This window comes from Sardina pilchardus, chromosome 5 (assembly GCF_963854185.1).
Source record: "Sardina pilchardus chromosome 5, fSarPil1.1, whole genome shotgun sequence".
NCBI classification, from domain to species: Eukaryota; Metazoa; Chordata; class Actinopteri; order Clupeiformes; family Clupeidae; genus Sardina; species Sardina pilchardus.
Genome location: NC_084998.1, coordinates 32529303 through 32556069, shown reverse-complemented (window position 1 = coordinate 32556069; position 26767 = coordinate 32529303). Strand labels below are relative to the sequence as shown.

The following is a 26767-nucleotide window of genomic DNA, read 5'->3' as shown; positions in this document are numbered from 1 at the left end:
TTAGCACACCTTTACTGTGATGACTGACTGCTTAGCACATCTTTACTGTGATGACTGCTTAGCACACCTTTACTGTGATGACTGACTGCTTAGCACACCTTTACTAATGACTGACTGCTTAGCACATCTTTACTGTGATGACTGCTTAGCACATCTTTACTGTGATGACTGACTGCTTAGTACACCTTTACTGTAATGACTGCTTAGCACTTTACTGTGATGACTAGTACAGCTTTACTGTTATGACTGACTGCTTAGCACGCCTTTACTGTGAAGACTGACTGCTTAGCACACCTTTACTGTGATGACTGACTGCTTAGTACACCTTTGCCATTCTCTCAACCAGCTGTAGGAGCACAGAACCCTTGCCAGTGCTCCAACAGTCTCAAGAAAAGACGCCAGAAATGTCAGTTGTCAGTTGAGTCAGTTGTGTGCTAGTGAAGGTATTAATGGAAATGCAAGAGATTTGAAGCTTTAAAAACAGTTTAATCATTCGTCATTCGTTTAGTGATTAAGATTCAGCATTGGAATGATCACTTCAATGTGTGCTTTCACGTCACACATGGGCCGTCTCAATCTTGTGAAGAGGGTGTGTCTGTAGCCCGGGCTGGCATTGTGAGGGGTAGTGTGGCTTAATGGTTGAACCACCATCACTCTTGGCTGTCATTTTTCTGATCCAAACAACACTAGACAAGAGTCTAAAGCATGGGTTCTTGACCTGTGGCCTGTACTACAAAACTGTGACTTGTGGGTCATTTTACAGGTGAAACCCTATCCATCAGCAGTCCCCCATTGTGTGTTTGTATGTGTGTGTGTGTGTCTTGTGGAGCTGCTGGTTGCTAGCCGGTGTCGTTTACATACAGAGATTACATCAGTATGCTATTTCCTCCTCCTCCTCATGATGTCACACACAGGTCTCCAGCCCTCCTCTCCCTTGGGACTATAAGAGCCGCTTGTTTTCCTCTCCACCTGGAGCATCACCACACCCTGACGACAGGTACATCTGCAACCGGAGCACACTCACCTGCTCACCTGCCATTGTTTGCTGCACCTGCGGTTCACACGGATAGCATCCCTATTGTTGGAACATCGTCTAAAATCTACCGGACTTTAGGAGCATCTTGGGGGCAGTCACAGCTGAGGAGGCATCATGTCGATGGGATTGGAGATCGGAGGCATTCTTCTGGGTGTCATCGGGTGGATCATCACTATTGTGTGCTGCGCCCTGCCCATGTGGAGGGTTTCCGCGTTTGTGGGGGCCAACATCGTGACGGCGCAGACCATCTGGGAGGGCCTGTGGATGAACTGCGTGGTGCAGAGCACCGGCCAGATGCAGTGCAAGGTGTACGACTCCATGCTGGCGCTGAGCTCGGACCTGCAGGCGGCGCGCGCCATGCTCATCATCTCCATCATCCTCGGCGTCCTCGGACTGCTCATCTCCATCATGGGCGCCAAGTGCACCAACTGCATCGAGGAGGAGGCCGCAAAGGCCAAGACCATGATCGTCTCTGGCATCTTGTTCATCATCGCTGGCGTCCTGGTGATCATCCCCGTGTCGTGGTCGGCCGACCGCACCATCAAGGACTTCTACAACCCTCTGGTGCCCGCTAGCACACGCCGAGAGCTGGGCGCTGCCCTTTACATTGGCTGGGCGGCTGCGGCACTTCTACTTTTTGGCGGCATGATGCTGTGCTGCACCTGCCCTCCACGAGAGAGGAAGTACAAGGCTCCGAAGATGGCCTACTCCAACCCCAACCCAGCCCCAAGCACAGCTGGGTACGACAGGAAGGATTATGTCTGAAAAAAATCCTTGTCTCACACCTGTCTCTGTTTAACTTCGCTGTGGAAATTATTTTTGCACTGTTTTCATTACTTTTGTGCTTTTGAAGGAGAAATTCTGAGGTCTGTGAAATATGCATTTTTCAATCCATTGATCGGTCAATTAATACTTTATGTTAATGTTTTTATGTAGCAGAAATGCAACATTTCTAGTGTAAAGTAAATGAGAAAGTTAAAGTAATTGTGAAAAAATGTTTGAATGAATGTGTATTTTCAGGTGAGAATCCCCTTTGTCTGAAACTTGGTGTTAAATAGGAGTGGCATGTGTTTTACATATATTTGTTTAGGAAAATCCTGACCTAAAAAAGACTCAAAACAAAACCCAAACATCTCACAGATGACACTGTCAGGTCTATATTCATTATTATAGGAATTGAAAAATGTGGTTGCCTTGGTGATTATTTATAAGTAATTAATGTCAACAAATGTCAAGATCAGATCAAACTAGGCAACTCTGTTACACTTAATAATCAATTACTTTTATAACTTATAACTTTTATTTATATAGTGTTGTATATTGATTTAAAATGTCTATAATGAAGTTTATGTCTATAATGACCCTTCCTAATTCATTAACTAATTAAAACAGAAGGCAGAGAGATTTAGAGCTAAATTCAAATATTAGAAATGCATTGGTCACACACTATTTTCATTTGTTACTGTGTGTTACTTTGTTTTATATACTGTAAGTGTGTACTACATGCAAATAAATGCTTACATTTTTCTTAAAGAGATAAGTTTTATTTCCAAAGGCACATATTCTTGCCTATCCATCATGGTTTAATTTACTAAAGTCATGTGACTTGACGTGTTGCCTATTCAGTTAATCACTTTAGCACACAAAACTGCCCAATGTTTGCCAAAGGAGGTTGCCATCACTGTGAGTGCCTTTGCATTGTCACTGTGGGAGCCAAGAAGGAAGCACAGACAACACAAACCCACATCAGACTCGGTGCTCATCACAGGCCAACACTGGGTCCGATTACAGAGTACACAACATTGCATTTATTGTCTTAGTTGTCAAATACCACGTCAATGTGTAGGCCAAATGTATTTCATAACACAACGTTAATTGCTGTTGATAAATAGCCTTTTATGTTTAAGAAAAGCACATTTCAACGTATCATTATGGATTGTCCAAAGGGACAAAAATGCTTTTCATTGCCTGGCAATTGTTTTGTTTTTGTTATGATTTTGGAACTGAAACTGAAAAATGACTAGACCCTCTGAACTGATCATAAAGGCCTTTTTTACCTTGTACATAAGACTTGGGTGTGATAAATATGTTACTTGGTGAATTAAATGAATAAAGACAATTGATCAATTATGTGACTCTGAATGTGCATCAATTTTGTGACTCTCTGCATGTGCACTGGACATCAAATGATGGTTTACAAACCAGAAGCACATACAGTATACACACAGAAGCAAAACACACATGCACATGTACAGTACACATACTGTAGCATGAGTTGCAAGAGTAGGGTATGGAGTAGGAGATGGAGACTAATTGACAAACATGATTAAGATTTGCAGAGAGAATGTGCCAGACTGAATGGCAGTCATATTTTGTACAGCTATGCAGCTTTTAGTAAATTCTCCTAAATCTGCCAGTTCGGCTAGCTACTTTTAGCCTTAACATTCTTTGGTAATACAGGCCCTGACCAACAGATGATAAGCTAATAAAGCATATCTTTTCCATGGTTTCCTTCAAAAAGGCTCTTGTGATTATGCATTCATCACAGATAGCATGTGCTTATCATGCATATTATTAAGAACAGTGACATCTGTTCATGAGGACAGTACAGGATCTGCTCATCAACAGTACATCTGTATAGGAAAAGGAATGAATCACCTGTGTTTACCAGAATTGTTTTAAAGTTTTTATTGTTGTTGTTGTTGTTTGTGTATTTGCTTGTTGCCTGAAGATAATACATTGTTTTTTTGAGAAGTGCTTTAACTTCACCACGGGCCACAAAGTTCCTCCTTTTGAGCCTTCCTTTGTTGTTATTTCCAAGGGGAAATGGTCTAAACTCAGATTACACCTGACCAAGGAGAAAATAACAATCAATGTATATCCACAATTTGGGGAAGAGTGGAAAGACACTTGCATGCAGCTATAATCTGATTTAGTGATGGAGATGTTTTTACACGTACTCTAGCACCTTATCTATACAGCAGGTTTGGCAAGTAGAAGAGCAAAACAGTTAACTGGAGTAAACTGTCCAGGGCACACATTTGGTTGGACACAACATGTAATTAACAATTAGTAAGGTCAGGTTAGAGTTAGGGATCAGAACCTATTTTAATTTTAAAGTACACAATCAAAGAAGTTTTTAACTGAGAAAACAACGATGTTCCAAAGAAATATGACTGTTCTACATTTAGGTGAATAGCATTTAAGAAGATTCTTAAGAACTTCTTATTGTTTTACTGATGGAGTCTTCTTAAGTTCTTAAGGCTGTAAGACAATAAATGCACTCAAGAGGTGAAAGAGGAGACCACATTGAACTGCTACAGCTGTCCTTGTCACCATGGAGACTGTATACCAATAAGCATCCTTTGCCACCTCCATGGAAACCTTGTCCCTTGACACCTTTGCTCTCTCTAATGAATATAAATGACCTCCCCCTCATATACAGACTTTAATGTAGGTTTTACCATCTACCATGCTTCTTATAAGATTCAAAGAGAAAGTTTGTAATTTTCTCAAACCTATTTGAGAAGGGCGTGGTAGCAACTAAACAATTAGGTCTGGTCCTTTTGACCTGAGCCTTATTGTCTTGCCTCTGCGTTTTTGAGAGAGATTGTAGGGCCTGGTGATGGAGTGGGCTGAGTCACTAACTAGGAAGTGTGTATTTAGGACTTGCCACCAGGTGACATCAGTTCATCAAATCACCTAGTTAAAGGAAACATGATGTCCACTGGGCAAAGGACTCTGTAGGCAAAAAATAAAGAAAGAAAGAAACAAAAGGCATTTGACATTCCATACAGACTCTAAAATATATTTCCTTTCCAATATAATATGTAAAAATTAAGATTAAGATTATAAATATTAATTTCCGATCACAGCCTCAATGTGGGGCCCAACAGTGGCTCAAGGGGGCAGCAAGCAGCAAGGAGCAGTTCCGATCAAAGATTCTGGAGGGCGTATAACCACCTACCTAATTGAATGTAGCCTACTTCATGTAAACAGATGACAAAATTGTCATCCGAATAACAAGATTCTTTTTATTATCATTTTTTTTTTTTTTTAAACAACTGTTTTTAACAGTAATCATGCTATTATGCCACTGCATTATATATCCTGTTATATTTGCACTTCTGGAACTGAACTTAAAGCCTGCACTTTAGGTGAACATCCACTAAAGTTGCTTGCCACTTCAGACTTGCCTATGTAGGGACAAGCCATGTACTGTAGGAACGAACGCATCATGTATGTACTATGACTTATATCTACATTATGTCTACGTCTCAGGCTTCCTGTTTTTGTGTGGCGCTGTCTTGTCTGTTGTGGAGCACACTGCAGCAAATTCCTAACAACTTTTGTTGTGTGGCAATTAAAGTATTGAATCTTGAATCTTATTATCAATATGCCATTGGGGTCGATGGCATTGGCAGCCCATAGAACACCTGCCTAAAAATTGCTGAAATTTGGCAGAAAGTTTCAAGACACTCCGCTTACCACTAACACTCATTTACATATCTCTAAACCCTGCCGTCTAGCACCAACAACTGGTCAAAATTTGGCCAAAAATGTAACCGCTGGGTCAAATTCGATTCACTGATTCAGGACCGTCCCATGATCACTCTCACCAATTTACAGAACTCTACAGTAGCCTATGCCTACTAGCGCCACCAAAAACCGGGCTCCACGCATTTGACCATTGACCGGTGCGTCCGATTTTCACTAATCAGGCATCGCTGGACCTACCTGAGTTCAATGACCCCCATTACGTCACTTTCCGCCATGGACCTCCGCCATAGACCTCTGAAGTTCGCCTACAAAAAAGCCACCATCTTTGCCCAAATAAGGAGATCCGGTATCTTGAGATTTTGTCTATGGGAAAATAACATGGGGATTTTCAATAATCGCACCTGTGAAACTCTCGCGGGGATGATGACATTTGAAATGCAGACGTTTTTCACTACACAGTTTTGTCCACTGCCTTCAAGTGGATATTGTGATCTTCGGCAGGTGAAGACGGCACACTTTGATTTTTGCTACCCCAAAGCTAACTTACAATGCAACTTGCCATAGGCAGTTAGCTTCAATTAACTCCCGGATCTCCTTATATGGGCAAAGATGGCAGCTTTGGATCCTTTTTGTAGGGGAACTTCAGAGGTCTATAATGAACCTCTGCCAAAAACTCTACAAAAAGCAGCAGTCACAAATTTCATCTGATTTTCACGGAACTTGGCGGAGATGACAAACGATAGTCGGTAGATTTTTCAATTTCAAGTTTGTTTACCGTAACAGCCAATCAAATAGCGACGAAGCCACCAAACAGGAAGTGGACTAAGTGACGCTTTGAGTTAACATCACAAAACTCAACACCATTAGTTAGTCAGGACACTGTCCCAATCACTCACAGCCATTTTTATGCTTTGAACATCCAATGTCGGACATTGATGGACATGGCATAGGCTAGATGTAAACTACGTGATCCTTAACTTTTTTGTCTGATTTTCACAATCGAGGTAGCTTCTAAATCCTTGAGAGTGATTTCTCATGCCATGGCAACAGCATTCCTGCTAGCGCAATGCTAGGCCCTCGCTTGATGCTTGCGTCATTGGAATGCAAAGGAATATGATCACTGATCAGATTAATATGGAAATATGAAAATTCTACAACAAGAAATTCTATATCAGGTTTTATCTTATATTCAGGTTCCCGGCCAACTTCATGTATTTCACATTCATGTATCTTCATTAGCTACAGACTTGGGCTGACTTGCATAAACAGACAGGCACTCCTAGGTAGCCTATGTTTATTTATTTTTTTCATTGTAAATTTCATTGTTATCACGTGCACCTGTCCACTCCTCATTTATGATTATTGCCTGACCAGTTGAACAGCTGATCAGCATTCCTACCGTTTAGCTGGTCGGGGACTAGCTACATAGAGGACATAGAATGGATGAATCGAGTAGCCTATGTGGTCTCAATTGCAATTTTACAAGCCCAATTAAAACCTTAAATTTAGACTGGGTATATGGTTCATTTGACTAAATGGCGCCCTCTTTGGCAACCCCAATTTAACTTAAATGGCTTTGCAATATTTGACATCACAAGAAGGCTTTCTTCTATTTCATTTTCAGTGGCAATTTTTAAGTTCAAGATTTTCGTATGAAGGAGGGCACAACCATGCCTCATGTTCATGATAGCTCCTTAGTTATGCACAACCTCTCCTAATTCATCAAAACCAAGACAAAAATAATTTCCATTCTATGTCACCTTTAAAGGGACACTTCACCGATTAGCATTTAGCTTTGTATCTTTAGAAAACCAGTCATGTTTTTGAATGGTCGTGCATCATTCCCTCAGTTTGCCTTGAGATGGGAGAAATACGGATTTCAATTAAACCCATGAATAGGACTTCCTGCTTTCAATGATGTAAAATGATGATTTTTACATCATTGAAAGCAGGAAGTCCAACATTGAAATCCGTATTTCTCCCGTCTCAAGGCAAACTGAGGGAATGATGCACAACCAATCAAAAACATGACTGGTTCTCTAAAGATACAAAGCTTAAAGGGATAGTTCGGATTTTAAGACACGAAGTTGTATGGGTTCCCTGTCAGCAACGTAGTGCATCAGCACTGACTTACCCCCGACAGCGTCCTGTGAGCCGAGATCCAGCCGGTTTTAGATCGTTTTTGATGCTGAAGAAAGTAGTCCGGCAAGTTTCTGGGGTCACGAAAGTAAAGTGTTTTTCTTCTCAAAACCATATGCGTTCAACAGAGTGATATATTTGCACCACAAAAACGTTGTCCAGGAAAAATTCAAACCTCGTTATCACTTACTTATTTTTCGCAATTCCTATCACTGCGCGCTACTGACAGCTGGACAACGTTTTTGTGGTGCAAATATATCACTCTGTTGAACGCATATGGTTTTGAGAAGAAAAACACTTTACTTTCGTGACCCCAGAAACTTGCTGAAGAAAATAGTCCGGCATCAAAAACGATCAAAAACCGGCTGGATCTCGGCTCACAGGACGCTGTCGGGGGTAAGTCAGTGCTGATGCACTACGTTGCTGACAGGGAACCCATACAACTTCGTGTCTTAAAATCCGAACTATCCCTTTAATGTTAATCGGTGAAGTGTCCCTTTAAGGCTTAGACACAAATTAGAAAAAAGGCAGACCCATCACTCTATACAGCCCATTGTCTTTGACAGAGGCAACTGCAAAAGTTGACACGTGAATACATTGTGCCAGTCTTGTGTATGTGCCTAAAGGGACTTTGTCTTATGTGTAGACACCTAGAGCAAGCTACTGATGAGGTTTGGCGCTGTTTTGAGCACTGTTAGTGGTTTAAAAATGTGATTTTGAAAGCGTGTGGCTCTAATCCCCATGCACACCCACTGTTTGCGATTTTGGGCTGTCGCTCTTGCCCGTGCTAGCTCCGTATACTGCGTGATGAGCGAAAATTACTTCCTCCACGGCTTAGTTGATGTATTTTCATTCAGAAAATAGCTTTATTTTCAATTTCCGCCAAACTTACACTTTAAGCCGGGTAGATTACTGAAACACACAGATAGAATCAATAATACATGGCAGGACTTTTACTTTCTCAAGCTGGACTTTTACATCTCTGGTTGCAATTACATTGAAGACTGTACATGATGGTAATATTGATAAAAGACAGACACAAGCATCAAATTACAAAATCAACTAAAGACAAGTCCCTTAAGAATTACAGGGTTCTACGTTCTGAGTAGCTTTGAGATATTGAGCTTTAAAGGTTTAGGATTACATAAACGTATAGGCCTACTGATAATCGGAACAAACCTCTTTAGATATGATGTCCAAAAATGCACATAACTACAGTCTCTACAATCTCACCTTACTTTCTTAAAGGGACACTTCACCGATTAGCATTTAGCTTTGTATCTTTAGAAAACCAGTCATGTTTTTGAATGGTCGTGCATCATTCCCTCAGTTTGCCTTGAGACGGGAGAAATACGGATTTCACAAAAACATGACTGGTTCTCTAAAGATACAAAGCTTAATGTTAATCGGTGAAGTGTCCCTTTAAGTTGTCACAGAATAAGAATATGTCAATGACTCAATTTAGACAAAAATGTCAGTTAGAACCTTACAATTCTAAGGGGATGAGCTAGAGCCATTTGGGGTGTCACCACGGATAGCAGGGTGGTAAACAACAGCATTTCTGAACTGTCGCAGCCAACCGTGTTTGAGACCCATGCAGAAGTACAGCACCGGGTTGACACAGCTGTTGAAGTAGGCCAAGCTCTTGGTCAGTACCAGACCCACTTTGATGGTCTGGTTCTTGCTGTCGATCACCTTGGCCAGCCGGAAGCAGTGGTAGGGTGCCCAACACAGGAAGAAAGCAGAGACCAGGGCGACGAGCATCCGCAAGGGACGGGACTTTCCCGTCAGGTTTGTTCGCCGGATCCCTACACCCGCAAGCACGGAACACCACAGGATGACCACGAATGGGAGGATGAAACCGCACAAGATGCGTATGACGATGAGGGCCATCTTGGCGGGTTCTCCATCGTCTCCCTAAGAGAGTGAATGATGAAACAGAACAGGCTATGACAAGCATAAATGGCCATGCATTATTGTAAAAGATTTTGAGGTTTATTTTGATGAGTATTTATACACCATAAAGGTTTTTACACAATGACACAGGGATGTAGTGGAGGCTAAACACAAGTAAACGCTTGTTTGATTTGCATTGAGTTCAATGAGCATCAAACAGGCTAATAGGCTAACTGAACGAATTTGAACAAAACACCATGCCTATCTCTAGGTATGGTGAAGGGTGTGTGATGATGTGGGTCGATTTTAGTTCTAAAGACCAAGGGAACTTTATCAGGATGCATAGTATCCTGGATCCATGAAATAAGTAGCCTTTAAAAATAAAAAAAAACTGCCTGCCCCTATGTTAACCCTATGTGTTAAATTCCCATAGGGTTACATAGGGGTGCCAATATTTTTGACCCCAGTATTTTGGGAAGAACATTTATTTATTTATGATACATTATTCATTCACAAAGAAAATTGGTGTGTCCTTAAAGGTTGGATTTTTCCTAATTTTATTACTTAAGCCATTAAAATCAATTTCCAAAAGATGATTTTATATTCCTCTTTTTAGTCAACTTTAGTATGGGGCGCCAACAATTTTAACAATGACTGTACATAATTTACTATGAAAAAACGGTGGTGTTCCTTTAAATAGCATACTCTGAACAATTCCGAATTAAGCTTATGTCGTTTTACAATTGTCTAGTTTTATGGTTTGTCTCATATTGTTGAACCTGGCCACTTTATCCATATTATATAATGTCTGTGACCAATCGTCTCGTGGCATTCAGCAAGAAGCATCAGTCACACAGCATGTCAAAGGGTTTGGATAATTAATGGATTATTTAAATGGAGATACACTGACTTCTCAAGCATCAAGACAGCATTCCTCTTACTGATTGTGGCCTCAAGTACAAGCCCAAAGTGAATGAACCCCAGAAACAATACAAAACGAACAAGTCACAGCATTGACATTGTTATGTTACTTGGGGCGGCTAAGCGCAGATTTTCACCAGAATCGATCACTTTGGGATAAAAGCATGAAATTTGGTATGAAGGCTCACAAAGGGGGTCTGATCAGATTTAGGACCGTAGGCGCTCAAAATTTGACCCCTGGGGGCCATGAATATGGATTTCGTAATGGGAAAATGGATTAAAAGCTGCCAGAAACATAAAATGAAATAACACATTTCATCATAAATACATATAAATATGAGCACACTTTCACATAGAAAGTCTTTAAACTTTAAAATATGAAATATGTTTGAAAAACAATTAAAAATGGCTGCCAAATATGGATTTCATAATGTCATTTTTAAAAAGTTGCACATGTGATAATTAATCAATCCAGTTCATTTTCAAACAAAAAGGAAAAGAGGTTATGATGATATCTATCAGAAATGATGTACTTTTTTAGGCTAAACATTTAATATTAAATTGTGTGCATATCTAATACGCATCATTTTTACTTGGTAGATTGTCAGTGACTCCTCCTTCAGTCCTCATTCAGGTTTCATATTGTGGTGACCACAGTTGAATATTATTCTGTATAAAATCTAGGGTGGGATGTTTTACTCTTCGCCAGTAATTAGGAATAACTCACAGCCGAGAGAGTGTGGGTAGTCGGCACAACTTTACTGAAGGAATGAACTCGCGGGAGAATACACACAGGAAGAGCGCCTGGGCGCGCATGCGCCAAAGTACAACAATAATACCAGGCAGTAGACTGGCGTGACCACCTTTCTTCCCCACACCCACCCCCCCAAACAGGGAAAACATAGTAGAGCAATCTAGCAATACACAGATATCATCAGAACGCATAAGCAACAATGTGGAACACATAACTGCAGTGATAAACACACAACAGGACATTATGCAAAAAGGGTACGTGAGGAGTCCATCATTAGTCCAACACATAGTCACTGAGATGGGATGGCTGGCGACGCAGCCTGGTGCCACGCCGGGGTGGGGAGTTTGCGCCGTCAGGGGTAGTGCAGGAGGACTCCGGGTCCTCTGGCGGGTCGCCTGGCACGGCAGCGGCAGGTACCGATGCGATCTCCAGGGGAATGGCAGGTGTTGGGGGAGGTACCACCTGGGGCACCTTCAGGAATGGAGGGCAGTCCTCCTCAGAAGCGTCGTCATCCCCAGAGGGACGGTTGATGTCCAGGGTGGAGACTGGGACCTTGTAGCAGTCCGTCAACTTGACCCGATAGGTAAAGTCCCTGAGTTGCGAGCCTGCAAACTTGCGCAGGCCACACCAGAGACCTTCGACAGACACGACCAGGTATCTGTCACGGCTGCATGTCTTGTTCCGGTCAGTGTGGAGGTAGACAAGGTCACCCACCTCAAGCAACGAGGGGGATAGAGTCTTACCCCGAGGGGCCTTGGACTTCTCGCTGTGAGCATGGTTCCTCACCCTTTCTTCATGCTGTGTACGTATGAGTTCTTCATCGGCAAGGGGCAGCTGGGTGGAGGTGAACTGGTCTCTCTGAGTCCACATCTCCCGGGCAGACAGGCCACGGGATCGCAGTCTGGAATTGAGGCAGGCAGTCGCCACTGCCAGGAGCCTCGGCGATATGGGACCGCCTCGAGGCTGCTGTCGCAGCAATTCCTCACCTAACTCTCGTACGGCCTTTTCTGCGACAGGGTTCTTGTTCAGGTTCTTCGCCCGCCCCAGCTCCAGTGAGATTCTATGCTGGGCGAGGAGTGGGTCAGAAGCCAGGGCCTTGAAAGCAGGGGCCGGGTCGGTCCGCACGACAGCGAATGGACCGTCGAGGGGCCGTAGTTCTATGCAAAGCCTGATGAGTCCATCTCGCAGGGTCTGGCTACCCTCGTCGTCCACCAGCATCGAGACAGTGTAGGATGTCACACACTCTCGTACCACCAGCACCAGTTGCCGTGCACGTTTCATGACATCAGCAGCAAAGGCGGCACCTACTGTAGCCGGGGGCGCAGATGACGACTGTTCGTTGACGACTTGGGGTGTATGACGGAGGGCCACACACGGATGACAGCCATCTGTGGCCCGGTGCACGGCTTTATCAAGGTCAAGGGCAAAGAAGTACCTGTCAAGTGTTTTTCTTAGCTGGTTGGCGGTGGGGTGGCTGAGCTGTAAGTGCAATGCAGTCACGAGGCCATCCAGGACCTGTCTGGGAACAATGATGCACTCCCGGCACGGAGAGAGGGGTTCTTCACGTTTTACGATTAGTAGGCCGTCCCCAGCTATCGATGCCACGCTGAGGTACCTTTTGACATCCCTGACGTCCGTCATTTTCCTAGATGGTCGGGTCCCCTGGGTAAGATGGGCATGGGTCCGGCGTAAATCAGGGCATTCGGACTGGAGGGATCGCCACGCCGTTCTGCTTGTGAACGGCAGTCTCGTACGACCTGCCAGAATGTCATCAGTGGACAGCAGTCTGACGACTGAATCCTGGGTGCGCTGCACAAAGGTGCACACCTGGCATGCCATGTCCGTACAGTCAGGAGGGTCACGGCTAGCGAAGTCGGACGGAAGGATCGCTGCGCCAGCTACATGCCGTATTGACACTTGGAATCTGCACGCCGTGGAGAGGAACGTAGAGACACGGGGACTAGCAGAAAACTCGCCCCTGCATAGTTTTTCGTAGGCCTGAACGCACGGCTTGCTGTCTGTGAGGAGGCATGCCTTAGTTGTCGACTGAATAATGTAGGGGCCATAATGTTTGACGGCTGCTGCGATAGCGAGAGCCTCCACCTCACAGGGCAGCCATGTTAGCTGGTGGGCACGTAACTTGGCACTAAAGAAACCAGCCAGAGCAAGCTTGTCGTTGCGCATCACATATAGTGTGGCAGCAATGCCAGGTCTCCTGACAGCACCATCAGTGACGATCCACAGTTGGTCATCCGGGCGTGGTAGGATGACCGAACGACTGGAGGAGAGGCACTCTTTCACTCTATTAAAGGCACAGTGCAACTCTTCAGTCCACGCAATGTTGTCTTGCGAAGTCTTCCCTGCTATGGCGTCGTCCAAGGGGGCAAGGAGGGCAGAGCAATGTTTGATGACGCGGGCCATTACCTTGACTGCTCCAATGAACGATCTCATACCTCCCACTGATTTTGGCGGCTCACATGCAGCCAGGGTAGACACGCGGTGGGGGCTAGGCCTAAGTGTGCCCTGGGTCCACACCCACCCAAGGACGGTAGTGGAGTGTGGGTTGATGACCGTCTTAGATGCGGAGAGGCGCAGGTTGCATCGACTCAGAGCATGTAGGACACGGGTCCAGTTGTCGAACAGCTCCTCAGGTGAGTTGCCCCCGCAATACAGGTCATCGGCAAGCTTTGCCACGACGCCCGCCTGTAGCAGATCACCCAACACGCGGCACATTAGTTCCTCGAGTGCAGTCTCTGAACCGGGCATGCCCATAGCCGAACGTGCATAGACGCGAACTCCGCGAAAGGGGGTGACCACGCCACAATACTTCATGGAGTCGCGTGACAGTGGTATTTGGTAGAATGCGTTCGTCAAGTCTGTGGCTATGAGGTGTCTCCATTGGGCAACTTGGCGTAGGGTGCTGTCGACATCGGGCATGAGGGATGGTTGGGGCTTTGAGTAGCGGCCGACATCAGCGAAGGCGGTCACTAGGCGATAACCACCACTCTGCTTTCTGATGAGGAAGGAGGGGTTGAGATATTCCACGGAAACACCTACATCCTCAGGGCGATGGAATACACCCAGGTGCTCTAGCTCGTCAAATTTCTGTTGTAACTCAGTGAGTTTGTCCCTGCCGTACAAGGGTAAGCGACCTTTGCGTTGTGGTGGCTCGACTGGGCCCATATTCACCTTGGCCTCGAATGGGCCCTCAGCGCCGTTGTAGCCAGAGATAGCAGGGTTGAATACCTCGTCATATTGGTCCAGCAAGGAGTGAAACCTATCCTTGAAGCCAGGAGGGAGTAGGTTGTCTGGGTCTACTTGGACGCCCTTGGAATGCTGAACAGTTGCAGGTCGGACTGGGAGGTGTCGGGCCATTGGCACGGTGGTGTGAGTGTCAGGTGCGGGGCTCGGGACAGTGACTGTGGAGAGGGGGTCCACTTGGCAGAAATGTTGGTGGCGCCTCAGGACATGCGGCTCACCTGACAAGTTTGGGATCCGGATCCTTCCTGCGACGCTGGATACCACTGCAGGGCGGGGCCAGTTGTGTGTGGTCTCGCATTTGGCCGTGTGAGTGTCCAGGCGGGGCTCCATGGCGTAGGCTGTGTCCGCTGGAGCGTCAGGTGGGAGGGGAATTTCAAGAAATTCACCTGGCCATATTGTGGTCGACACGGGAGGGGCACGCAATGTGATGGTGCGGCGAACCGCGTTCTCTGTGAGAGCCGTGTTCGCGGAGCCGTAGGGGAACACAGCGCCATTAGCTAGGGTAATCAGTCTCTTGGCAGGGCGCACTGAAATGTCATTTGAGGACATGAAGGGAGTGCCTGCGAGTATGTCCACATCCAAATCTTCCACAACTAGGCCGTCGAAGTGGAACTTATTGGCACCCCGGTTGAATGTGAGGCGGGTCTCGCCCACAACCTTCATGGGAGAGGAACCATCGGCTTGGTGGGCAGACTGGGAGCTGGGGGTCATGTGAGCTCCGAGGCGGTGCGCAGCAGACAGTCTGATCATGTTGCAGGTGGCGCCGGTGTCGAGGATAATGCGTGCATGGTGGTGTTTGTGGAAGGTATCGATATATGGTGATTGTCTGACCTGGACGGCACGGGCAGTATGGGACTGAGTTGGCTCAGGGCATATAGGAGGAAGTGCCTCGTCATCAGAGCACTCCTGGTATGTGACTGGGTCCATGGGGTCTTCATCGAGCACAGAGACAATCTGTCTGGCTTTGAGCATGAATTTTCTGTCTTGTTCGGGTAGATATTTGCATGAGCTGAGAAAGTGTGCATTATTTTGGCGGCCTGCTTGGGTGCACAGGGGGCATGACTTTTCACGCGGGCTTGGCCGCATTGGCATTTTAGGGGCAGCAAAGGGGAACTGACGGGGTACTGTGCCACTGTATGTGCGGTTAGAGGCAGCTGCACGCATAATTTTGGCATCGTCGGCTGCACGGATTTCAGAGAGTAGGGAATCAAGTGCTTGGGAAATCTCTGGTTTGATAGATGCCAATGTGCGAGTGCGCAGCTCAGTGCCATATCTTTGCTTGACAAGTTTTGGTAGATCAGCATGAATTAAACGCAGCCAAGTCATGACTACAAAATTTTCAAGGGAAGGGGACAGCTCTTCATCCTCAGCTAGGGCAACGCCATGATGGGTTAAGCCAGCTGCTTTAAGGAGGCTATCCTCTGTGAAGGCCATAAGTCGCTGGTATAAATCTTCAGCACGTTCATCAGCTTCTAAATGAATATCTACAAAGTCAATGAGCTGAGCCCCTGTGGTTTGGAAGCCGTAATGTAAACGAATGGCTTGCCATATGCTCTCAATGGACGTGGAATTTTTGACAATGGTGTTACGGGAGATCACAGGGCAATAATTAGCAACTTGACCTAGCATGAGTTCTAACTGGCGGACTTTATGTTGAGCAGTCCGCCTGCGAGCTGCAGGAATTGCCTCACCATCGTCCTGAAATCCTCTGAGAGGGGTATCACGGCTCTTCTTACCCCATGCTGTGCCATCGATGAGGAAAGGAGCGAACACCGGATCCAGTGAGAGTGTGTATAGAAGGTTTTGTTTCCAGTTTTCTAATGAGTTCAGAGTCTCGTGCTTGGTCAGACACCACTGTTTCGGTGCGCGGTTGATATTAGCCATCACGTAAGTGTACTCAAACTACCTTCTCGGCCGTTGACACGTTCGTCGGAGTCGGAGAAACTGAAGCTGAAAGGCTGGGTTCGGTAACTTTGCGCTGCCACCACGCCAGTAATTAGGAATAACTCACAGCCGAGAGAGTGTGGGTAGTCGGCACAACTTTACTGAAGGAATGAACTCGCGGGAGAATACACACAGGAAGAGCGCCTGGGCGCGCATGCGCCAAAGTACAACAATAATACCAGGCAGTAGACTGGCGCTTGACTACAAGTGAGATAAAGGCAAAGTCAGTTGAATGTGTTTCTCACTGTTACTCAGTAAAAATAGTGTAGGCTAATGATGCAAGTAACATAACTCAAGACAGGCAAATATAACATAAAATAGATGTTAAGCTGCATGAATTTAGAGTTCGGATTCTGTGAAATAAAGTAGGTGTACATTTCCACAGAATTTCATTCATGGTTATCTAAACTAGTTAATTTCAACAACAATTCAAATAGCTGCATATAACCTATGTAGGCCTATTTCATTGTGCTCTTGGACGGCTAGTTCATACCCAAAGCTAATCAGAAAAAAAAAGATTTTTTGCTCTCCAAATGCTCTCACCTTGACTTGAAATATTAATTGTAGGAACTGGTGAGTCCTGCTGGATTATTGGCATGTGATTTGGTAGGCCTATACACATCACATTGTAGACTGAGTTTTCCTCGCAAGAAGAACGTAAATTAGCACGATTAACATGATTACCACAATTAGACAATCGATGTAATCTTTTTTTGTGCAAGTTAAGTGAAATAGAGTAGCCACTATTTTTTTAAAGTTATTAGCACACATCTTTTAAGTTAGTAGTAGACCTCAAATACAGTTCCACGTCTACAACTACAAGACCACTACACAAGAACTACTGTGATTAAATTAGCACGATTAGCATGATTACCACAATTAGTCAATCAACTTAATCTTTGCCAGTTAAGGGAAATAGAGTGGCCAATATTTTTTAGTTATTAGCACACATCTTTTAAGTTAGTAGTAGACCTCAAATACAGTTCCACTTCATAAGAAAAACTTAACTGAAAGACCGCTACACAAGAACTACTGTGATCCAATGCAATGGCTAAAACCTTCAAATTATTTAATCCTGGATATACTGATCCCCCAACACAAATAACTGACTGGGAATTGTGTTTCATTTGTCAGAAGAATACTCAAGAGAGATGCCCATCAAATTGTCAAGGGCAGGTCAATACTGAACGTTACACAAATCTGGCAGAGAATCTATTAAAATTTGATGAACTTAAACAACTCCCCATATCTCTACAGATTGCACGGTTGGATGAAGGGCAAGGTATTGAGGCCACATTTATTAGGAACAATGCAAAATATCACAATACATGTCGCCTTAGATACAACAATCAAATGCTACAGAGAGCTGAGAAGAGAGCTTTGCAACTGATGAGCATGACACTGCAAAACGAATAAAAGTTAGTTTAAGATCCTCATTCAGTGTAGCCTGGGTTTCCCATACTGCCTTGCGCGGTGATTTCTTTCACGCTGCTAAGGCAGTCTGGAAACTAACGCCCCCATGTTCGCCTGATGTTGGAGGCCAATCACAGAACAGGGGAGAAAGCAAGACCATGAAGAGCTATGCAGAGACGCATTTGATTGACATCCGTGGCGCCCAATGAACAGACCTGGGCATTTTTTCAAATACGAGAAAATGAACGTCTGGTTGCCAGACCACGTCTCATTTGAGAAGTGGGAGGCGTTAGCCAGGCTACATTCAGTGATGACATCGATAAGACTAAATGTTTCTTTTGCGGAGAACCTGCAGGTAGTGAGAGACTTCATGAGGCTGCTACATTTCAAATTGATGAAAAAGTTCGAAAGTGTGCCGTTGCCGTCAATGACACCAAGCTTCTGGCACAGCTCAGTGGAGGTGACATGGTGGCTTTAGAGGCCAAGTATCATTCCAAATGTTTGGCCTCTTTGTACAATAGAGCTCGATCCCAAACCAAGGATACTCCAGATGTATCTAGTATGGTCTTTGCAGAACTTGTCATGTACATAGAAGAAGTGAGAATAGATGCAGCCACAGCACCAGTCTTCAAACTGTCAGAGCTTACTCAGCTGTGCACATCTAGAATGGAACAGCTTGGTGTTCCATTAACTTCTCGGTTGTCAAGTACAAGACTCAAGGAAAGGCTGTTGACTCAGTTTACATCTATGTGTGCCCAGAAGAGAGGGCGGGATGTTCTGTTGGTTTTTGATGATGACATTGGTGCTGCTTTCACGAAGGCATGTGAGCTGGATAATGACCAGGATGCAATGCATTTAGCAAGAGCAGCAAAAATTGTTCAACGTCAAATGTTTAGGGATTCAAAACCATTCACTGGGTTCTCAGAGGAATGCCTTGAGAATTCTACATCTCCATTGCTTTTGACACTGGTAAACATGATTCTTCAAGGGCCGAGTATTAAAGATCAAATGGAGGAGAATACTCCAGCTGCGCTGACTATTGCCCATATGATGAAATTTAACAGTGTTAAGAGACAGACTGGTGTAGCTGTTAGGCATAGCGGTGCACAGGAGACAGCCACTCCCATGTACATTGGGCTTATGTTGCATGCACACACACGCAAGAGGGAATTGATTGACAAGCTCTCTCACTTGGGAGTATGCATTGCATACGATCGTGTCCTCAGTTTGTCAGCAGAGTTGGGAAACCGTGTATGTAGTCTTTACAGAGATGAAAATGTGGTCTGTCCACCAATGATGCGAGGTAATGTATTCACAACTGCGGCTGTTGATAATGTTCAAGCAGACATTACCACAATAGGCACAGCAGATTCTTTCTTAAAAGTGGCCCATGTTGCTCGAACAAAGAGAGCCCACCAAGTAACAGTGGCTGCATTGTACATTTTGCAACATGCTGCATATGATAATTACATGAATATGCATTCCTCCAGTGATGTGCTGAGCTTTGATGAATGGTGCAACAGGCAAAAAGACACAGTCCCACAGTTTCAGTATTGGGCCACAGTAAGTAATGGAGCTTGAGCTGTCTTATTTGATCTTTGTAAGGTCTCTGCGGCTAGGCTCTTTTAACATGTATCTTGATGCCTTGACTGATCTCACACCATGGTTTTTCGCCCTTGATCATACCAATTATGCCAGATGGATTCCGGTACATTTGAGGGACATGGCAGAACTCCCTACCAAGCATCCGCAATTTTGTTGTGCAGAAGACAAAGAGAGTGTTCTCTGCAATTCCCATCGATCAAGCCCATGAGCAAAATAATGCTCGTGTGAAGGGGGATGGTGGAGCCGTTGGCTTGCTAGACAATCCTAGTGCACTGCGGCGGTGGATGGTTGCTGGGCCTGAAGTGGCTAGGGTTATCCAAGAATTTGAAGAGGCACATCAGAGTGGCCCTATGGACAGAATTAGGCATCACCATGATCAAAGTCCAAGTGTCCAAGTGAAATTTGCTAGGGATGTTCAGTGCCTTGTAAAGGTGATTCAAGAACTTGGGAACCCATTTGAAGAGGATAGCAGGGATATCATTGTGCTTGATTCAAAAGAAATAGCTGACCCTTGTGCGGTAAAGACTGTGCAGAATGTTCATCAAATTGGACAAGATCAATTCAAGACATTTACACTTGATCGCCTAGTGAATAGAACAAAATCCATTTATGATCCAATTGGTCACAATAAATTGAAGGTCTTCCGAACAAGTTCAATGAAAACTCCAAGCAACAGCCAGAAAAGATTAGTGACTCTAAGAAATGACATGGAACTCTTTTCAAGGCTTTACATAGGTTGCCAGAACAGGGATGGGAATCTTGAGGAGTTCTTCCGTCATGAAAACCAGCCCTGCCCTCCTGCTTTCTCTGATAATGGCAAGCTCAGCCAGTGTGCCAAGAGTGACCTCCTGTTTAATCTTGAAGAAAGTTGTCCTCCCAAGTTAGAGGCTCCCAATGTCTCATGTGTTGTCCTTGATGGAGCAGCAATTATACAAATGCTCAAGCCTACTGGCTCAAGAAAATTTGCAGAGTATGCCCATCAAGTGTTCCTTCCTTATATGTCCTTGTGCCATCAAAAATCAAGTCGTGTTGACTTGGTTTGGGACAGGTACTTTGCCGACTCCATCAAAGGCACTGCAAGAGCAAAGCGTGGTAAAGGGATCCGCAGGCGTGTATGTTCTGAAGCACCTTTGCCAGCGAACTGGCAGAACTTTCTAAGGGTGGATCAAAATAAAACAGATCTTTTTCAATACCTTTCAGACATCTTGTTTAAGTCATTTGACCATGGAGAGAAGCAACTTGTCATTACTCAGGCAGATAACATCCTCTGCAAGCCACAGCTGTCTGACATAATGTTCTTTATCTCCATGCAACCATGAGGAAGCAGATAGCAGGATGATTTTGCATGCATCTCATGCTGCGCAGAATGGCCATCAAAAGATCATGATCCGAACTGTTGATACAGATGTCGTAGTGCTGGCACTTTCTGTGGTGCAAAGGCTTGGTGACACTGAACTCTGGGTTGCAATTGGAACAGGGAAGAATTTCAGGCACATTGCAGCACATGAAATTGCACACAGCCTTGGTCCTGAGAAGGCACGTGCACTTCCAATGTTCCATGCTTTGACTGGTTGTGACTCAGTGTCTAGCTTTGTTGGTTATGGGAAAAAAACAGCATGGGCAACATGGAAAGTCCTCCCCGAACTTACTCCGGCATTGTTGGAATTGAGCTGTGCTCCATCTGATATTCCCTCACATATATCAGAGACAATTGAAAGGTTCACAGTTCTGCTGTATGACAGAACCAGTACATGTGAGAGCGTGAACACAGCTAGAAAAAAGCTTTTTTCTAAAAGGCACAGTGTTCGCCGAATTCCACCAACAAGTGCAGCTCTTGAACAGCATGTGAAAAGGGCAACATATCAGGGTGGTCATGTTTGGGGCCAAGTATTACTGCCTTCTCCCCATTTGCCTTGTCCATCTAAATGGGGGTGGGTCAAAACAGAGGATGGCAGTTTTGAACCATACTGGACCTCACTTGCTGAAGCATCCAAAGCCTGTTATGAGCTTATTGCCTGCAAATGTACAAAAGGTTGTATTAAGCAATGCAAATGCAGAGCAGCATCACTGCAGTGTACTGCTTTATGTTTATGTGAGGGAGAATGTCAGAGAGTGTAAAGCGGTGGTAATCGCTTTTTTGCTTCTTGACCGACAGAAAAGTGGTCATTGAAATCAGCATGGAATTTATATGTTATTAATCAAATCTTGTTTCGTGTTAATATTCAAAGTTCAACTGCTGAAGAGTTGAACTACTGGTTCTTTGTTCTGTGTCTTGTTATGCAGGCCTATATAAAAAAGAAAAAAAGAAAAAAACTCCTTAGAAAAACTTCTATAAAAAAAAACTCTAATCCTAATGAGCTGGCACCTTGCCGTGGTGGATTAGCTTGCGTGTCTCTTTCCATGTCAGCTGTTTGAAAACAGTTGACCTTTTGTATCACCATTGGTGAATTGCTTTGGTAGAGACCAGACAAAGATCAGCTCTGTATCACTTGTAATTGTGTTGTCTATAAAAATCACATATGAATTTACAGATAATTCATTAACCCATATTTAGTATTAAAGGAGTCAATTTTAAAATATATCTTACATTTTAAAGTTTAAAGACCTTCTATGGGAAAGTGTCCTTATATTTATATGCATTTATGGTGAAATATGTTATTGCATTTCATGTTTCTGGCCCCTTTCAATCCATTTTCCCATTGTGAAATTCATATTCGGCGGCCATTTTGAAAAATGGCCGCCATGGCCCCCAGGGGTCAAATTTTGAGCGCCTACGGTCCTAAATCCGATCAGACCCCCTTTGTAAGCCTTCATACCAAATTTGATGCTTTTATTGCAAAGTGATCGATTTTTGCGGTTATCCGCTCTACTAAGACACAAAGTTGCCTTTAGCCTGCATGTGTTACAAGTAAAATTCAGGATGTAAAGTCAAATGGATTCTGGTTCTTATGTCATGCATTGCATTCTCTAAGCCACTGAAAGCCACACTCTAAAAAATAAAGTGCTTAAATGGTTCTTTAACTCTCTGGATGGTTCCATGGAGAGTCAAAACTACATTACATTAGGCAAACTGTTGCCTCGATGGTTCTTTGAAGCACTGAAAAAGTTAGGCTACTGGCCCCATCATTTTTTAAAGTGTAGTGACAAGCTGCCTTTGCTTGCCAGTTAAAAGGATAATCCGGAGTGAAATGCACTTTAGATCATTTTTTCAGACTATTGGGAGTACATACGTTGAGTTGACACCAAAATCATGTCATTCGGATGTATTTTGAGAAAGTTCGAGTTCACCGTTTTTAGCCAAAACTCGTTAGCCTGGAAGTGACCGGGGCACATCCTTTCGCCACTACAAAACGCTATGTTTATACCTCTTCTGTTCCAAACAACACTACACTTACGTGGTAGTGAGTAGAGGGTCCCTAAAGCCAAAGCGAAGTATCCCCACGTCTTTATGTGGTCGGATAGAGATTCCAGAATGAATTTAATCGAGTCCGTACCTTTCCGGAAATGTTAGTAAAGTGTTGTTAAAGCGTTGCCAGCTGCAGCAGCGACATTTCCGGAAAGGTGGCATCGGGACCTTATTACCACTTCGAATGTGCATCATTTTCCTATAAACGCACGGCACAGAGTTGATTATCCCTTGCTAATACCACTGTTCATATGATAGCTTAACACCAAATAAAATAGGGAGACTGTGTTGCCTGTTGCTAGGGTTCTCCCTCTCAAATGTAAAATTATATCACTTTTCCCTGCATGACTGAAAAAAAAATCCATTACCACTGTCTGATGAATGATACGTAAGGGATAATCAACGACGCGCCGTGCGTTTATAGGAAAATAATGCACGTTCGAAGTGGTAATAAGGACCCGACGCCGCAGGCGGAGGGGACTTTACACTTCGATAAGTGCATTATTTTCCTATAAACGCACAGGGCGCGGAGTTGATTATCCCGCTTATACCACTGCTACTATCATTTTCGTTTATATTGCCGCTGTCTTAGATACAACATTGCTGTTTTTACCGTTACATTGACATTGGCGAATTAATATTCAAGTGCAATAAGCCCAAAAGAAGGGAACTACTTCATAGCCGTGCGGTATATAGAAAAACTAGAGAATGTAATTCCAGGGAAATTACGAGTGCATGAAAATGCAAAAATGTAGGCCTATAGATACAGTAGATAATGCAGATATAGTTACTAAGGTGTAGCTAGGGTAAACATGGTGGTTGCATAGTTTAAAGCAAGCTGATAGTGTGAAGGTAGACAGTTTAAAGCTTAAACATTACAGTTCTAACTGAACTAATGATTTCTAGCAGTTATGCTAAAAATGCTAACAATGCTAACCAGGTTGATTAGCTAATTTAGCTAACCATTTCTATTAGTTATGCTAAAAATGCTAACTATGCTAACAATGCTAACCATGCTAACTAGCTAACTTGCTAGTGAGGACTTTTATTTTGAAACATTTGTTGATAGGGTATCTATGGTGGCCACTATCAGGAATAAAGAAGTTACTGTAGTAAAATCATGTTGGTTGCTATGGAAACGGTCATAAACACTTAATTTTAATGGTTGCTATGTTGGTTGCTAGGTACATGGAGGTTTCATGTAGTTGACTGGAGGCATAGTTGATGATAACTGACAGTTGGAATGGTTGAACAGTTAAATAGTTGAGTAGTTTCAATGGTTAAATGATTTAATAGTGTATTATTGCAGTGAGGACTTTTATTTTGAAACAGTTGTGGACAGAGGAAACAGTTTAACAGGATATGTGTAGTCTTCAGAGAGATTGTATGCTTAAAGCCTGAGAGAGAGAGAGCTGCTGCAGGTGGGGCTGGCCACCTGGCATAAGATTCTAATTGCCCTATTATGATGTCATAATCCAATGTTAAGTCTATGGGAGAAAAAATGTTTTAAAAAATTAACATAAATTCAACGATAAAGTTTTCAAAGTTGAAAAATACAAAGCTGAAGTCACCTAAGTAAGACCTACGCAGCACAGTTTGAATGAAGTTTCTACGTTAAACGGTTGAAGCTGAATTGAACGCACAAAAACGTTAGAGGAAAAATAAAAATAACTAGAAATGCAATTCCAAGGAATTACCAGTGCATGAAAATGCAAAAAAATGTATAAATAGATAATGTAGATATGGTTACTAAGGTGTAGCTAGGGTAAACATGGTGGTTGCATAGTTTAAAGAGAGTTGATAGTGTTAAGGTAGACATTTTAAAGCTTAAACATTCCTGTTCTAACTTAACTAATGATTTCTAACAGTTATTGTAAAAATGATAGCTATGTTAACAATGCTAACCAGGTTGATAAGCTAACTTAGCTGATGATTTCTAACAATAATGCTAAAAATGTTAACAATGCTAACTATGCTAACAATGCTAACCAAGTTGATTAGCTAACTTAGCTAATGATTTCTATCAGTTATGCTAAAAATGCTAACTATGCTAACAATGCTAACTATGGTAACAATGCTAACCAGGTTGATAAGCTAACTTAGCTAATCATTTTTAGCAGTTATGCTAAAAATGCTAACTATGTTAACAATGCTAACTAGGTTGATTAGCTAACTTAGCTAATCATTTCTAGCAGCTATGTTAAAAATGCTAACTATGCTAACTAGCTAACTTGTTACTGAGGACTTCTATTTTGAAACATTTGTTGATAGGGTATCCATGGCTGCCACTATCAGGAATAAAGAAGTTACTATAGTAAAATCATGTTGGTTGCTATGGAAACGGTCATAAACGCTTAATTTTAATGGTTGCTATGTTGGTTGCTAGGTACATGGAGGTCTCATGTAGTTGACTGGAGGCATAGTTGAAGATAACTGACAGTTGGAATGGTTGAACAGTTAGATAGTTGAGTAGTTTCAATGGTTAAATGATTTAATAGTGTATTATTGCAGTGAGGACTTTTATTTTGAAACAGTTGTGGAAAGAGAGTTTAACAGGATATGTAGTCTTCACAGAGATTGTATGCTGCCTGAGAGAGAGAGGGCTGCTGCAGGTGGGGCTGGCCACCTGGCATAAGATTCTAATTGCTTAATGATCCGATTGTGATGTCATAGAGGCCAATGTTAAGTCTATGGGGAAATGTTGAATAGTTTTTAATTTATAGTTTAAAAAGTATAAAAGTTACAAAGTTGAAAAATACTTAGCAGCATTCCCCTATTTAAGACCTACGTTGTGACGTTTGAATGAAGTTTCTAAGTTAAACGGTTCAAGCTGAATAGAAAAAATGAATTTGGTAAGCGGAATAATAATAATAAGAAGAAGAAGCCTAGGAAGAACAGTACAGTGCATTTGCATGCACTGTAACTAGAGAATGTAATTCCAGGGAAATTACGAGTGCATGAAAATGCAAAAATGTACAGATAAATCATGTAGATTTGTTTACCAGTGCTAACCAGGTTGATTAGCTAACTTAGTTGATGATGTCTAGCAGTTATGCTAAAAATGTTAACTATGCTAACTATGCTAACAATGCTAACCAGGTTGATTAGCTAACTTAGTTGATGATTTCTAGCAGTTATGCAAAAAATGCTAACTATGCTAACAATGCTAACCAGGTTGATTAGCTAACTTAGCTAATGATTTCTAACAGTTATGCTAACTATGCTAACCATGCTAACTAGCTAACTTGCTAGTGAGGACTTTTATTTTGAAACATTTGTTGCTAAGGTATCCATGGTGGCCACTATCAGAAATAAAGAAGTTACTGCAGTATAATCATGTTGGTTGCTATGGAAACTGTCATAAACGCTTAATTTTAATGGTTGCTATGTTGGTTGCTAGGTACATGGAGGTTTCATATAGTTGACTGGAGGCATAGTTGATGATAACTGACAGTTGAAATGGTTGAACAGTTCAATAGTTGAGTAGTTTCAATGGTTAAATGATTTAATAGTGTATTATTGCAGTGAGGACTTTTATTTTGAAACAGTTGTGGACAGAGGAAACAGTTTAAGGATATGTAGTCTTCACAGAGAGATTGTATGCTTAAAGCCTGAGAGAGAGAGAGCTGCTGCAGCTGGACTGGCCACCTGGCATAAGATTCTAATTGCCCTATTATGATGTCATAATCACAATGTTAAGTCTATGGGGGGAATTTTAATAGTTTTTATTTAATAGTTCAAAAACTATAAAAGTTACAAAGTTGAAAAATACATAGCTGAAGTCACCTAAGTAAGACCTACGCAGCGCAGTTTGAATGAAGTTTCTACGTTAAACGGTTGAAGCTGAATTGCGCGCACAAAAACGTTAGAGGAAAAATAATAAGAAGATATC

The 26767-nt window shown here is 43.1% G+C and overlaps 2 protein-coding genes across 3 annotated transcripts in view; one reads left to right on the top strand and one right to left on the bottom strand.

The window, feature by feature from the left end:
* Positions 1–985: 985 nt before the first annotated feature.
* On the top strand, positions 986–3164 carry LOC134080716 (claudin-3-like). Its single transcript, XM_062537290.1, has one exon. The coding sequence runs from the start codon at positions 1151–1153 to the stop codon at positions 1799–1801; it is 651 nt and encodes a 216-aa protein (XP_062393274.1). The 5' UTR covers positions 986–1150; the 3' UTR covers positions 1802–3164.
* A 5936-nt stretch (positions 3165–9100) lies between these two features.
* Positions 9101–26767, bottom strand: part of LOC134080714 (C3a anaphylatoxin chemotactic receptor-like) — a 35388-nt gene continuing 17721 nt past the window's right edge. For both annotated transcript variants that reach the window (XM_062537286.1, XM_062537287.1), the window contains exon 3: positions 9101–9592. In XM_062537286.1, the coding sequence (XP_062393270.1) occupies positions 9170–9592 (423 nt within the window). In that variant the 3' untranslated portion in view covers positions 9101–9169. The remainder of the gene's footprint in view (positions 9593–26767) is intronic.

Excerpts from the sequence above, each read along its gene's own strand:
- LOC134080716 (XM_062537290.1), top strand. The coding sequence starts at position 1,151 with ATGTCGATGGGATTGGAGATCGGAGGCATTCTTCTGGGTGTCATCGGG.